Source organism: Sebastes umbrosus, chromosome 5 (assembly GCF_015220745.1).
Source record: "Sebastes umbrosus isolate fSebUmb1 chromosome 5, fSebUmb1.pri, whole genome shotgun sequence".
Classification (NCBI taxonomy): Eukaryota; Metazoa; Chordata; class Actinopteri; order Perciformes; family Sebastidae; genus Sebastes; species Sebastes umbrosus.
The window spans coordinates 4,854,011-4,870,225 of NC_051273.1; the positions used below are offsets into that span (position 1 = coordinate 4,854,011).

At 37.8% G+C, this 16,215-nt stretch overlaps 1 protein-coding gene across 2 annotated transcripts; it reads left to right on the plus strand.

Annotated features, from left to right (window-relative positions):
- Positions 1-296: 296 nt before the first annotated feature.
- Positions 297-15,032, plus strand: si:ch73-40i7.2 (FYN-binding protein 1). Of its 2 annotated transcripts, XM_037770995.1 has the most exons (16): positions 298-493; positions 3,956-4,604; positions 5,647-5,755; positions 6,150-6,205; positions 6,388-6,422; positions 6,742-6,773; positions 8,868-9,000; positions 9,243-9,405; positions 10,300-10,450; positions 11,019-11,041; positions 12,196-12,256; positions 12,524-12,566; positions 12,888-13,050; positions 13,875-13,908; positions 14,357-14,394; positions 14,560-15,032. In XM_037770995.1, exons 1-16 carry the CDS (start codon positions 491-493, stop codon positions 14,595-14,597), a joined length of 1,731 nt encoding a protein of 576 aa, XP_037626923.1. In that variant the 5' UTR covers positions 298-490; the 3' UTR covers positions 14,598-15,032. The 2 variants fall into 2 exon arrangements, with proteins under 2 accessions (XP_037626925.1, XP_037626923.1); XM_037770997.1 differs by lacking the exons at positions 13,875-13,908; positions 14,357-14,394; positions 14,560-15,032 and having other exon boundaries at positions 297-493; positions 12,529-12,566; positions 12,888-12,998.
- The last annotated feature ends 1,183 nt before the right edge of the window (positions 15,033-16,215 follow it).

Here is a 16,215-nt window from a genome sequence, read left to right on the forward strand (position 1 = left end):
AACACTTGTGAAACTGCGGTAATGTGAGCCGCAGAGTGTAAAACCGTGGTACCGCCAGCCTCTGTCTGATGTCCGTAGCCTATGAGATCCGTTAAAATTGTGTAATTCTGTTTTGTTTCTTATCTTTTTTGGAATAGAAGAGAGACATGTCTAAACACACGTTGCCAGTAAAGAAAAAGGAAACAGATAGCGTTGCTTCACTTGCGTCACAGTGATCTTACACATAACTGTACATTTTCATTTACGTAACGAAAAACGTGACCTTTTAAGAAGAAATGAAACAAACTGGCTGACAGCATGTTAATGTGTCTCTACTGTTAATCTCATGTTGTGGTGCTGCTGTTGCCAACACTGAGTTACTGAGCATTTCCTCATTTGCAGTAAGTTTAGTGACACAGGTCTGTACAGCTCAGTAGCATCAGGCGGGATACTGAATCACTGCTGGACATGGAGCACTTTATCCATCACTGAACAATCACTAAAGGCAAATATGGTAAGAAAATGTAATTTACTATGTTATTTTAAGAGTTTTGTTGTTATTTTTTATGTATTCATCAGTGTAATGATTAACAACTACTCCACAGCAGCTTTCACACTTAATTCTGGCCATTTCCTCCTCACCATCACGTCGTCTATGAATAACCTGACTGTTGTAGAAAGACTATCCACAGATTTGATCATTTCACTAGGGGTAAAACCACAGTTTCCTTTTATTATGTAACTAAATACTCATTGAATCATCTTTAAAACTCTTAACCTGTTTTACAAGCCTGCTAATGCATGATCTGACCGACCGGCTACGGTTGTTCTTGACTTTAATTACATCATTTTCACAGTAGAAGGGGAAGTTGGATTCAGAAAAAAAAAGAAATGTTCATGCTGCTGCTAATGAAAGAAAGGTTTATTACACACAGCTATCAGTGGTTAATGATTCACATGTGCTCAGGGCCACTTCTACTTTTCTATCTTCCTATCTTTCTCTTAAACTACACCCAATTTTAAGACTATTTTTATACAGAACAAGGTTAATGATGGTTGATATTTAGTCTTTGAATTGTAAAGGATCCTGTACTTTTTTCTCCATATCAAGGAAGACATAAGATCATTAAGTAAATGAATCAACTACATCAAATGTCTGTTTTCTGTAGCAGAGACTAGCTGCTACCTAGTACGTATAAAAGACTAGTATTATTAGAATATATTCAATCAAACTTTATCTGTATAACACCTTTTGTACAGGTTAGTGCAATTCAAAATGCTTTACAGATGACTGACGAGCCGATAATAATACAAATGTAAACAGTAAAACAGTTTTACTGACTTTTGTTGTTGTCTTAAAAGAGATCATTAGAAGACATCAATAGAGTTCATCAATATTTAGCTTTCACACATCAGAAAATATTCTAAAGAACAAGTGCAATATGAGTTATGACTGTAATTAATTAAGTCATGTTATATTTGACTTGACTTTGTTTTCATTTTGTCACTTAGTTGTAAAAGTTTTTGTTCTCAGTTTTATCAGGTTTTCTCTGCAGCACAGCTGCACACCTACAATCTGTGGCGACACCGTTTTAAAAACATCTGCGATAATGTGACACAGTGCCAAAAGGACACACACATGTATAGATGCACACACACACCCACACATGCACACACTTCTGCAGGCGCTCGCTGACTGAAAGTGGAACCCCGTCAGTGTGTCATTGGTGTGTTTTGTGGTGTAGAGAGAAAAGTCTTCGTCTGTTTCCTCGTATTAGCAAGCAGAGCTTGCAGCTTATAGGTGCAGGAGTGACGTTTCTATGGTAACCAGTGCAGGATGCTGAGGTACAGAGATGTGTGGTTGTGAGCACTTCCTGCTCCTCTTTGCACCCTCTGTTTGACTTTGTTACAACTTAAAGTGTTCAGACATCAGATGGTGTAATTCCTTCCTTGTCATTTTATTTTGTCAACATAACAGAGAATGAGACGTATTCATTTACAACAGAATTTCCTTTCATTTACATAATTTTGACCTCCTTGTTGATCATATTTAGGAGTCAGCTAACAGTTGCTCTATTGAAACATATTTCTGACTCCGCTATTGAAGTTAAACTCAACCAGTGGTATTATTTCTGCCTGCAGATGACTGATGCTCTGTCTATACTGTTCTGAACGCTTTATTCAAATTCAGTTATTTGTCTTGGTTCATTTGTGTTCGTGAGAATGTCAACATTCAAGCCCCAAATAACGTCACAGAGGCACCTAAAATGAGAATTTCAGTTCTTACAAGATGACTGGGACTCATTTCGAAACAACTGCAGAGAAATCCCCTTTCTGTTTCATCCACACAAAACAGTGAATGTGTGAATGTACACTGCCTGGCCACTTTTTAGATGCACCGATACAGTTTAATGCATTCTACATTTAGAAAGATTATAATGTTCAGTTGTTGTTGACACTATCAGAGAGGCGTTAATTCAACTATTACAGAGGTCATAGTTAGTGATGAGTTTGTAAATATGTGTGTAAAACATGAACATTAGAAACACCTCTCAATATTATGCAGTCCAGTTCAACACCACTGCAAACTACAACCTCAATTATAAAGATGTAGTTAGATTAATACCGCTCTGTTGATGTCAATCAAAACTGAACATAATTATCTTTGTAGAATTCACGGCTGATCTGCTGTATTGGGATTGCATTAAGTTGTGCAGGTGTACCTAATAAAGCGGTCGCTGAGTGTAAAATCTCCTCTCACACCAGCGTGGTGCAGTTCAGTGTGTGGAAGCAGACAGGAAATGACCATAAAGAGACAGACATCAGTTTATGATCACCAGCTGAAAGCAGATGAGTTCATGATGCAAAGTTAAGTAAAAGTTTGTAAGCAAGTTAGTAAAGTTTATTTTTCACAACCAGAGTCATCAGGTGCTTCACAGGTGCACAGAAAATACATCATCATAAAATATAACTTGAATTTCAGGGAGTAAACAAAAATAAATACAAAACATAAAAATGAAACCATAAAATCATTGCAGTTATAATTAGATGGCAGGATACCGAACTCCCTCCTATAAAGATGCTCACCTGCAAGTCATGTGACTGTTTTTATGAGCTTTGCTTTTTGCATGTTATTGTCATTGTGGCTCTAAATGACCAAAATACAAAAGACGCAACCTCTTCATACAAAGAAAAACCTCGAGAGACGTAACTTCCCTTTAAAAAATCTGTCATGAAATCTCAGAAAAGCCTCGTCTGAGTCATTAAAGTCAGGGACCCCTAATTGAACCTTATTGCTTCAAGTAGTGGAACATCATACTGCTGCCTGTTATGGAGCCTTTGTTGTTAGATGCACTAATCTGATATGATGGTTATTGGCTGTGATGTGGCCGATTCAGTTTCTCTGTCAGTGTCTCTATAAAATGTGTTTCAGTTACATTATTCAGTCAGCTGCAGCTCTTAGTGCCACAGAAAGCTCTGACCTCATGTTACAATTGAAATTGTCCAATAGCAGCGAGGTCAACATTTCAAATTTTGACAAAGAGAGCAGTGGTATTGATAAGCAATAGATTAATCAGCAGCTAAATTGGCTCATCTCTACAGTGTCTCCATGAGAATTCTTGATAAAACAGACGTTTCAACCACCTGTTTTAACAGGAATAAGATTTGAATGTATCATTGGTGATCTCTGAGAGGATTCATAATGACTTACTGCAGCCTTCAACATCTTTCTGTTCAATAAACGTTGTGTCTGCTGCACAGACTTGGAGGAGACTTCACAGCTCTTTGCAGATCAAAGCATCCAGGAAACTGTGTTGTTTCGCGGTGCGTTCTCACTTTGTAAAGATAGCGTAAAGGTTTGACAAGCGCTGAGTGTTTGTGAGCGTGGGGGGCATGCCTTGCTGTGCGCTGCTAACTTCCTGCTTCAGAAAAAAGAGCGTCTGCAGTTGAGTTTGTGCTCCTGTGTTGTCGTCAGGGGGAGAGCGTTGATGTCAAGGCTCTGAGGGCCAGGTTCAACAGCAAGACCAGCACCTCGGACACCAGCAGCCGAGACAGCGGCTCCCCAAAATCTCCACGACCTGGGTTTGGGAGGCCCATCCTGCCGGTGACAGAGAACGATTTGGCTCATCACAGACTGTCTCCTGCGGTTCCCCCTCCACCGATAGCGAGCCCAGGCCTGGTGAGGTTCCCCAGGGCAGAACTGATGGCAGCCTCCATCCCCTCCAGGCCTGCTTCCTTTCCTCGACTGCCTCCCAATCCTGGCGTCAGAGCATCCCTCCAGCCGGCAGACCCCGGCAAGGTCAAGCTGAAGGGGGAGATGCTACAGAACATGATGCTGATGCACCAGAGGCCTCCAGGCACCAAACCAGCCCCAGGTCCCGCTCCAGTTCAGGCTCCGGCACCAGCTCCCACCTTCACCCCTCTACCGCCGCGACAGCCGCCCCGACAGCCACCCCGACAGAGGATCACAGAGGACGTGACCCCGCTGAGGAAGCCACTGCCCCCTGAAGGACGCCAGCCTTTGAAACCCAAACGGCCTCCCAATGTCAACCTGGAGCCCTTTCTCAGGTTCAACCGAGGAGGTTCACATGGACCTGCCCTTCCTGGTCCAAGAAAGATTGACGGTGAGTGTCTCTCGCACACAGATTATCTAGGACTCAACTAATAAATGAGAGACAATCTGGATATTCCTCATTTCTAGAGCTGCAACAATTAATCGATTAGTTATAAATTATTAAATTAATCGGAATCTTAATTGGTTTGAGTAATTTTATAAGACAAAAAGTCTAAATTCTCTGATTCCAGCTTCTTAAATGTGAATATTTCCTGGTTTCTCTACTCCTCTATGACAGTAAACTGAATATCTTTGAGTTGTGGAAAAAACAAGACATTTGAGGACGTCATCTTGGGCTTTTGGAAACACTGATCGACATTTTTCACAATTTTCTGACATTTTATAGACCAAACAACTAATCGATTAATCGAGAAAATAATCAACAGATTAATCAACAATGAACATAATCATTAGTTGTAGCCCTACACCTTTTCAGATAAAAACGCAGACACTGTGTTCATTCTCTTTAAAAAATAATTAGCAAAATCATGACATGGATTTGGAAGATTGTCAATATAGCTCAAAGACTATGCTATCATTTTGTATTTTTCATAGGCATCTATCACTGAACACATTTTTAAATATCACAGTAGGAATAGCACATGTGTTACTACTTTATTAATGCTTCAGTTTCAGGGTCCTGGTGCTGTTCACACTGTCACACTGTCATAGTTTACTGGCAACAAAACAAAACCATCGTTAATGTTTTCAGTAACACCTTCACTCTGTCAAAATGTCTGCTATGAAAAAAATATTGTACATGGTACTTTTATATATATTTACTTATTATTATTATTATTATTATTATTATAATTTGTATTATTATTTATTTTTTATTTTTTATTTTATTTTATTTTTAAAACGTTTTTTTTATCTTATTAAATATCTTTTAAATCTCTGACTTTAAACTTTTGATGGAAAGTTAAGTACATTAAATTTAACTTGAATGTGATTTAAGTGTGTACGAGCAACTTTTCATTGCTGGTTATCCGTCTCATTTAACCGTGAATTTATACAAATATCGTCATTCTCTCCGGTTTTCCTCCTCGCAGGTTCCTCGGGCTCAGCCGGCAGAAAGATGTCTTCACCTACAGTTGTCAGTCCTCCAAAACCGCCAGAACGATCCAACAAACCCATTCTGCCGCACCAAATGGCCTCCATGTGAGTATTCAACTAGTTCACATGATGCTGGTGTTATGAAAGTATACCTGCTGGGATGTATATACAGAAACATGTTTTAAATTCATGTCATTTATTTCACATCTTTGAATACACAATAAGCCACAATAAAATCTGATTCTTATTACCATCACAGTTGTCGTGATTTAAAGGTGGCAGACAGAAATTGTGTGAAATTGTGGGAAAATCAACATGAATGTAATACCCTTAGAGAATAATAATAACTAGAGAATAAATCATATCAGAGACTCTAATTTAAAGTATAAAAGAAATAGTATACAAAGAGAAATAGCTGGGCATATTTTTCTAAACTTTTTCTGCGTGCAGGTGTCAAGTGGTCCAAGATACATAACTGAATATTGTTTATTAATTGCAGGGATATTGAGGATGACCAGGACACTTACGATGACATTGCAAGCTTTGAGAAGAACGGTAACAATTACAGCTTGTTTTTTGGTGCATCGCTCCTTTTGTTCTTGAAGCTTTTGTTCCTCTGACACATTTTGAAACAATCATTTTAAGAGTTTTGACTTATAATTTCCTTGTATTATTATAAAGATGTTTTTCAAATAGAAGACGTGCCTTTCATGTCTTTATATTGTGTTACTTCACAGAGTCCTGGAGCGACAATTCACATTGTGTAGACGAGGTAAGTACAGAAAACTGAAACTGAATTTTTAACTTACTGTAAATGCCTCCCATTTTTAAGAAAAACCAGGTGGCTCTTCTTGTGAGAACAAGTTGCTTTCTTCCCTAAATCTAGGAACTAAAATTAGAATGAAGTTTAAATTCCAGTTGTTTATATTGCTGGAAATTCCTTTATATTGGTGAGATCAATTAAAGACTATTAAAACAATTAAACACTTAAGCAATGGGTGGCATTCCCCTTCAATTGAATAAGTCCTGTAGACAGTATGAATGTTTTTCTTGGTTCTTTAAAAGTGCAAATAAAGCCTTTTGTCTTGCAGGACGATGATGACGTGTATGAGTTTATTGATGAGTAAGTATAAACTTTCTGCCTTTACCATTAAACCGTTGTGTCTGTATTGGTTATGAAGCGCTCTACTGGCTAAAAGCATGAAAGTGGCTGCAGCTGCATAAACATGAAGTGCGATTCTATTATTTCTGTTACTGCTGTTATTTTTGCACCTATACTGAAACAGCTATAGTGCAACAACCACCACCACTGCTGCAACCACTATTGCAAAATAAGCCTTTTGCAATTAGGGTGTTTTGCTTTTGACACAACTTCAAATTATCCTAATTTACAACAATCTCTGCTCCTTTAGATTTAAAGTCACAAAGACACAGCATTTTGATGTAGTGTAGTTGGGTGAATATAAAGGGTCTGGGATGCAACAATAAATGTGCCACAAGTGTGCAATATGATTCCTTTATGGTTATAAGTTTTGGTAACACTTCATTTTACAGGTCCGCAAATTTTATGATAATTAGATGATAATTAGCAAGTAACCTATTGGAAATTTCTTTGGATTTACTCCCAAATTACCCCAATATTTACTTCAAAATTAATAAAAAATGACTTTATTATAAACATTATTTATTAATTATATTCCACTATTTCCCAATAGCTGATAATTTATTTAATAAATTTCCAGAAAAAGAATCCAAAGTTAATTGATATGCTTTATTTTCATGTCTGCTGATAAATAGATAATAATTGGCAAATAACTTCATTCGAATTTCTTTAAAAACTCCCTGAATCATTACATTAGCTACCAGGTTACATTTGTATAGACAATAAGTCACACAATGGTGAGATTTGTGCCTGATCAGAAGTTTCTTCTATTAGTTTTGGTTTCCACCTCCGATGAAGAGCAGCACACAGCCGCTTGTTAACGATTATATGCTATTTTAGCATATAAATATTAAATCATGTTTATAATAAAGTCATTTTCGATCAATTTTGAGGTAAATATTGGGGTAATTTGGCAGTAATTCCAAAGAAATTTCAAATAGGTTACTTGCTAATCATCACCTTATTACCATGTAATTTTCGAACCTGTAAAATGAAGTGTTATCGTAGGTTTTTCTTTGATTCAACATATTTCCTGTTAAAGCAGGGGGTGGGTGTTGTAATGTGGGCAGATTGGAACAAACTGAAAAAGTGAAGTTTGCGGGATACTGCAGGTGGTAAAACAGTTTACTGTGAAGTGCTTACACGTAGGGCTAAATGAATGAATTCAGTGCTCACAATCACGTTGTGTCGTAGTTGTTTGATTTTTTTTTTGCTTAACCACAACCACCTTTTTCCAGAGAGTCAAAGTAATGAGACTACTGTCAACAAAATATGAAAATCTTTAGAGATGGCAATGTAAATCTGACGTTAGCATTTCGCTCAAAGCAGAGCTATGTACATGCTCACAGAGCAGCCGATTAGACTGTTGTCAGGTTATTAAATAGGCGTTATCAGTCACTATAAGCCCCATAGATGTGGGTCAGTAGGGGCCTACTACACCCACTAGAAGGTTTTATCATCTATTCACGTGGTAGAGCACCGAAAGAAGGTATAAAAGAACACAAGTCAGGCGCTGTAGTATAGACAGCGTGAAACTCCACATAAAACACAGGGTTTTCACTCAGGAGACCGGAGTTTGCATCCTGTGTGACACCAACAATGTGTTGTTGTCTTTGTGTTCGCAGTTATTTTAAACCAAAACACATGTTTTTCCCTAAACTTAACTAAACTTAAGTGCTTTTTTTGCTTTTTTGCCTTAACCTAAAGAAGTTGTAGTTTTGTTGCCTCAACCTAAAGAAGCCTTTTTTTTTGTTCAAAACATAACGTTTCATTTAGTTTTACAACATATTAGAACGTGCTTCTTTTAAGTTTTGCTTTCACTTTTACAACGTAGTAGGCATAGTAGGCTTTTAATGACCCACATCTATGGTGCTGATAGTGCCTGATAACGCCTATTTAATGGCCTGATAACAGTCGAATCAGGTACAGCGAGCCACAGGCATGGCTGTAGATTCTTATAGAGGCTCATTATTAATGTAGTAGGAGTATGCTGTGATGTGAAGAACCAGGTAAAAAAGTGACAAGTCATTTCTCATTTGAATTTTTCCTTCACAGGGATCAGTTGGAGCTAAATCGGGTAAATGCTGAGAAGCCAGACAAAAAAGAAGCAAAGAGGCAACAGGCGCAGGAGAAGAAAGATCAGATGGAGCGTCAGAAAAAAGAAAATGAGTTGAGGAAGAATTTTCAGGTACCAACAATCAAACCCTCTAAAATCCATCTTCAGCAGATCAGATAGAATTTTATATTTAGTTGACATGGATGACATTGAAATATATATTTTTATTACTAGTTTGAACCAGAGTTCTTTCTTTGAAATTTGTAACTTAGCTTACATCCTAAAGCATTGAGGTTATTCACATTCACCTACTCCATCCACATCCATTTCTGTTATTTGTCAACTTTCACAGCTTTTTTTCTGTCCGTCTGTAGTTGCAAGGGGAAGTGGAGGTTCTTCATACGGCCAGAGTCCGGCATGACTGGCAAGGAGGAGGAAAACTGGATCTCAGCGTGCGGCAAGGAGATAGCGTGGAGATCCTACGAGTGAAGAATAACCCAGGAGGCAAATGGTTGGCTCGCTCTCTCAGCGGAAACTGTGAGTTTCGTTTTAAATTTCTATCGTGCATGTATAGAAAACCTTCCAGTATGAACCACTCTTTAGTGCCATAAAGTTAAACCTCTGAGTTAGGCTTGGCAAATTCTCCTCCCTACATCAACCTAACAGACACTGCAGAGACCTTTGTTGATATGAAGGTTAGGCAACTCAAAGTTTTCTATCTAAAATGTTGTTGTTGTTGTTGTTGTTGTTGTTGTTGTATAAATTATAAAAATATAAAAGCAGCAGTATAAGTGTTTGCAGTAGGCATAGGATAATCATCATACTGTACTATACGTTTCCACCCACCTGTTTTCGATACGCATTTTCAATTTGCATATTTAAAGCTTGGGTGGAAATACTTGAAATAAAAAAAAAAAAAATGAAATATTGCATTGGTTTCACTTGGCTTTGGTGGAAATATTGGCATAAAGAAACTGTTTTTGTTTTTTTTGAGTATGCTTTGGTGTTGGAGTACCTCATGCAATTATTTCGCTTTGGTGTGTATGTGCTTTTGTACTTATGTGGACTAATTTGAGTTTAGATTTTCAGTTTGAAGACATTTTGTCTGGGTTTTGCTTCTTCAAAGTAATGTGGTCCTGCCACGGGTCTAACTTTATAAAAAATATGATGTATCATGTTATGCAGATGATACTCAACTCTGTGAAACCAAAAAATCCCGGCCTTCAACCTCTCAGTCTCTGTCTTATTTCATGCTTCCTCTAGTGTTTGATTAACCTTTATAGTAATTCAACCCATCCGGTTGACCCCATGGGACCTTATTTCGGAAAAAAATATGTACGAGATATAAATACATGGGTCTGTGTTGACTTACACGGTGAATTGTCATAATAAAGCTGAAGTATATCATCTTGATGTTGTGTTACCTTACAGATGGATACATTAGTAACACATGTGTGGATGTTGACTATGAAGCAGTGAAACGCAAAGCGCTCCAGTCCAGAAAAATAGACGCATCACCGTTGCCTCCACCACCTCCAGACCCCCCAATGATGTTAAGGGTTGAGTCCAATAGCAGCGACAGGTACAGTAGATCATGTTAATCCTGCTGTATTTAGCTTTTTCTCATTATATTGTGAGAAAAGTGTCTCAACATTCTTCAGCCAACCTTTCCCAAAGGTTTTATCCCAGCCCATTATCATTCCCAGCGCGTCAAATGCCGAGGCTTTGTCACATCCGGCGGCGTTCGGTAACACCGAACAAGGCACCCCTTAGCGCCGGTATGACACGCACCGGGCGTTCCATTAATTATAATGTAAGCCCATCTGCAGCAACACTAAACACTACAAGAAAGAGCGCTGGGTATGTGGTGACGTAGTTTAAAGTACAAACTGTACACTGTACAAACATAGTAGTTTTAACTAAACCTAACTATAGTGGTTTTGTTACCTAAACCTAAAGTGACGCCAAGGTAACTATAGTGGTTTTGATGCCAAAAATAAAGTGAGGCCAAAGGGCGTGACAAAGCGGCGGTAAGTGACGAGCTGGGATGAGAGCGTGTTGATGATCCACCTAATTGTTTGGTTGCATTACTTTCTCAGTTTCACCCACGTCTGTTCCAACTAACATGTTATGTTTCCTCTAATCTGCAGCATGCTTCAAGACGACGTTGACGGTAAGTGACAACACACAACTCACAAACATCATTGCCTGATTAGAATTAATACCAGGTAAAATCTCACAGTTTTTATTTAACTTCATCATTGCTCAACAGAAACAACACAGTAGATATTTATGTAAGATAAAGATAAGCTTGTTTGGTTTAATTATTTATTTTTCTTTTGTTAAAAACATTAACAGGGATTCACATTAAGATTCACGAGCACACCTCTTACCATTGGTGAAAAATCTGTAAAAGTCTGCTTTTATTAAAATATTATTCAGAATTAACAGTTTCAACTGTAATTGAAAATTGTATACAATAACACTCTATACAGTTTTCTAATGCTCAATACATTTTATAACTTTTTTGTGGTCGAATTTGCATAATTATTTGAACTGAAGAGATGTAGACATACAATCAGTAATACAGCAGTGAATAAAGGTAATCAAACAAAACACTAAAGGACTGGTCAGTAAGATTTAACAATAATATGACATACTACAAAAAGCACACATATTAAGTCACACAAAGTCTCTATAATGGATGCAGATGAATATACATGTGCTTTGAGTGGTCGCAAGACTAGAAAAGCGCTATTTAAATGCAAGTCCATTTACCATTTACCATAAGTATATATATAACATCGTGCACATCCTACGCTATAGAAAAAAAACATATTGCACATAGATACATATCTGCAATAAGGAATAAGGAAGGAAGTGATAACCACTAACTTATGTGATACTAGGTGGTGTTGGTTCAACCCCTAAAAAATTTGATTAAATTTAGCCAGTATTATAACACCGGAAGATGTTAACAACAATTAGTAAAGAAACAGATTATAAAGCCCAAACAGGGGACAAAGAACTCAAAATATTACAGAAACAGGACCAGAGGGAGATTCATGAATAAATAAAATAAACTTGTATATTTGACAACTTAAAGAATGAGAAAGGTGACCAACTTGATCCCTTTAGCATTTGCATTGCTTAGCTTTCTTTATTTTATTCTTTTCTCTCACACAAGTGTTAAGGATACAAATTTTAAAATGCAACTGTTATTGTCTGATTGTTTCAACAGATAATGTTAATGGTTAGTATTTATTTACAAGAAGACCAGATCATTTTTTAGATTTAGTTTTACTGTACTTTTTGTTTTGTCCTCAGATGACTATGATGACGTTCAACCACTAACGGAGGATTTCCCCCCACCTCCGCCTGAAATCAGGTATCTATTCACATCTAATCCACGGAAAGGGAACAGGAAATTAGAGCGTGAGATACTGACTGCTCAGTGCAGCTCCGTGTAATGTAAATCTTTATTTATGTATATCTGATGAGAACACATGAGGTGAATGTTCAAACACAGAAAAAAACAGAATTATTCTACCTCTAATTTATTTTATTAATCTGCAGGAGAAAATCAAAGGAAATGTGTTGTTGATAAATGCATTTATTCTTGATTAACTGTTAAATCATCTCAATCTTTTTCCAGCATAGATCCTAAAGTGGAGAAGGAGCTAAGAAAAAGATTTAAGGTAAATAGTTTTCACACTGTCACACCAGATTATTTGGTTTTAGTGGTAGATAAAGCATAGTTTCATCAGCATAGCAGTGAAAGGAAATAGTCATATTGTTTATTATTTGTTCCTGAATTATGTGTCCAAAGGGAAACATGTATAGAAAGAAAAGAACAGGGTCCAGGTTGGATCCGTGAGGAACTCCACATACACCACAATGATGAGAAGCATCATTTCCATATGATGCATTTAACACTAACATGTTACAGTGCTTCCATTAAGACAATTACTGGAATTTAGAAAATGCTAAAAATGGTCTCTGTAACTGTTGTTTCCCAGTATGAAGGGCCTGTCAGGGTGCTGCACTCCATGATGGTGGATCCTAATAGCATCATAAAGAAGTCAGGAGGCAAAGATCTGCACGTGATTCAGGGAGAAGTCGTGGACATCATCCAGCTCACCAACAACAAGAAAGCTCTGTGTTGCAACCGGTTTGGAAAATGTATGTAAACACTTCACATCCCTCTTTGTTTGCATGTTATTTTAAGATGCAGCGGATGATACACAAGCAGTTTGTAAAGGTGATTTTAGAAAAAGGGTAAGAGTTGATTTTTACTGTCATGGATATGTGATTAATAAGACTACAGCCATGCCAGCGGCTCTTTGAGGCTGTACTAAGGCACAACTGTGCTTTGAGCACATGCTCACAATGGCATGACTAACATGCTGATGTTAAAGAGTACTTCACCCCCAAAATAATAATTTGTATACTGCGTGTAACCTTGAATCCATGAAGAAAACTTAGTTTTTCTCGCGAACCTCCATGGTGAACGAAGAATCAAACAGAGAAAAAGTCTTGATGAATTGAAGTAAATGCGTTTAACAACAGCAAAACTATATCAAAACATCCGTTTACAAACTCTCACACAACTCGTGCAATATAATCCAAGTCTTATTTATCCAGTTCCATGCTCACTACTTCCCAAACACATGATTTTACGCTAATACCTTACTAATTAAAACACTTTCGTCTCCCGCTTGTGCAGGCGCGCTACTCGTCCGTGTGAGTATACAGTCAACCTCATGGTGGCACTAGATGAAAAATCAGGGCATTACCAAAGTCAACAGAGTGCACCATTTGGGGACAATGAATGGCATTTTGTGCCAATCCACGTAGTAGATAATGAGATATTTCACTGAATAAGTGGAAACTTTAACCTGCTGGGTGTGCTAGAGGAAAAGTCAGGGGATAACAATTCAGTAACAGCTGTATTTTAATTCAATGTGACTATTTTACATCCAGTCTGTTTCTTTCACCTCTCACAGATGGTTATGTGTCCAGATCTCTTCTTCTTCCAATGTAAGTGAATCAGTTTAATATGTAGCCCTGCCACCATTAGCATTACCTTAATTTAGTCTCTTTATACTATAAATAAATAATGACATTTCTCACTAACCTAATGACCTAATTACATTTCTGTAAATACAATGTTTGGCATGATGACAGCTCCTCTTTGGCTTGAATTTTTTAATAGTGATTTTTGTTGTTGTAGTTTTAGTTAGAAGTTTATTTTTTAGCTTTAGTTTTGATTAAATTAGTAAAAGTTGTACAAATACATATTCTATTTTTACAAATCTCACATCTTTCAAGTTCATCTTAAGTATAATGCATTTTGTTCTCATCCATGTTTATAGTAAACAAAGTTGTAAACAACATTTTGACTTCATGTTAAAAGGTTTTAGGTCAAGAAATATCAATAAAAAAATAACTTTTCTGCAGTCAGTTTAACGTCAGTCTTCCTTTACAGGGAAGGAGATATTTACGACGATGTTGACTATCCAGGCGGTGAGTTATCTTTGGATCTTCACGTTCTGTAATAAATGCCATGCAAACTGTGCTACTGTAATTTCAAATGTAATCAGAAATATTCACTTTTAGAAACCCATGTGTTTGTCTGACTTTTAAAATCTGTTTTTTAAGAACATCTTGTCTTTTTCTTTTTTATTTCAGACGTCTACGACAACGACTCTCCACACACTGGTTATTGAAACATGTCAAACGCACAGTAAGAGAGATACAGACAGACAAAAGAAACAAACTATACATTAATTTAAAACTGAAAACTTAAGCTTTATAAGATATATAATTATCCATCTGGATACACATGTTTGCTTTACTTGACTCCACCAGTTGCTTTTAATTAAACAGGATTCAAACACAGCCAGGCTTCCTGTTACAACTGAGGTGTCTGGCTCACAAACTAAAAAACTAAAACTGTATACAAACTATAAAACTGAAGGACGAAAAGGTACGGTCAGGTCTAGACACACACACACATGCCCTGTGCTGAGTAACAAACTTATCAACATTGCGTTGTTTGTCAAACTGCTTGTATAGAAAATGAATACACTATTACTGTAGCTTTGTGTATTGCTTGACCTCTGAGATAATTTAAAATAAAGGAAATTACTTTTATTACTTTTTTACTGGTGATCGTGTCCCTTTTTTAATTCACTTTTCTCTCAGTTTTCTCTCTTTTTTAATAAAAAATAAAAATGCTTAGCCCCTGTAAGTGTTGAGTTTAGTAAAGTGGAGTAGGAATATGAACTCTATCTGATCCACCTCATACACAACTTCCTCAGTGACAGACTGCGAAATGTGCGGGTGGGCACAGCCACATCACCTGCACTCACCACTTACACCGGGGCACCGCAGGGGTGTGTGTTGAGCCCCTTCCTGTATACGCTTTACACCAATGATTGCACCAGTCCGTCACCCAACACCACCTTCCTCAAATACTCAGACGACGCAGCCATTCTTGCCCTACTCACAGACACCAACTCTGCCCTGGATTATCACAACACACTTGCTCAGTTCACTCAGTGGTGTGAGGACAACCATCTTCACCTCAACGTCAGTAAAACCAAGGAAATACAAATCGATCCCACCTCACCTCAGCACCCCATTACCATCAACGCCCAAACAGTTGAAGTAGTTGACAGCTACAAATACCTCGGAGAGACTCTGGACAATAAATTCAGGTTTGACCAACACACCAATGACATTCAAAAAAGGAGCCGCCAAAGACTGTCACTCATCTGAATACTTAAAGGACTTTATGTTGTGCCCCATCTCCTCCTACTGCTGTACCAGACTATTATCCAGCCAATCCTACTGTACTGTTCCACCTGCTTTTTTAACATGTCATCTGTCACTAACTGGGCAAAACTCACACGCATAACCAACACTGCTGCCAGAATAATTGGTCTCCCCACACCGAACCTCACAGGGCTAAACAACAAAGCCATTTCACGCATTGGAATCTCAATAGCACAGGACATCACACACCCACTCAATCACCACCTCACCATAATGTCCCGCTCCGGGCACTGGTACAGAACACTGAGGTGCAATAGGGCTCGCTTTGGGAAAAGCTTGATACCAGCAGTCATAGCCGCCTTAAACAACAGGCATCGCTGAATATAGGCCTGAGTGTGTACTGCTGTCCGTCATTTTCTGTTGGTGTTGTCGCTGTTGTATTGCTGTTGCTGTTCCTGTTACTTTGTTATTGTGTGCTGTTGTGTGTGTTGGTGTCTGACAAGTGCAGTACTGTGGAAGAGAATTTCCCCCTGTGGGATATCTACTATATCTACTATTAGCATAGTA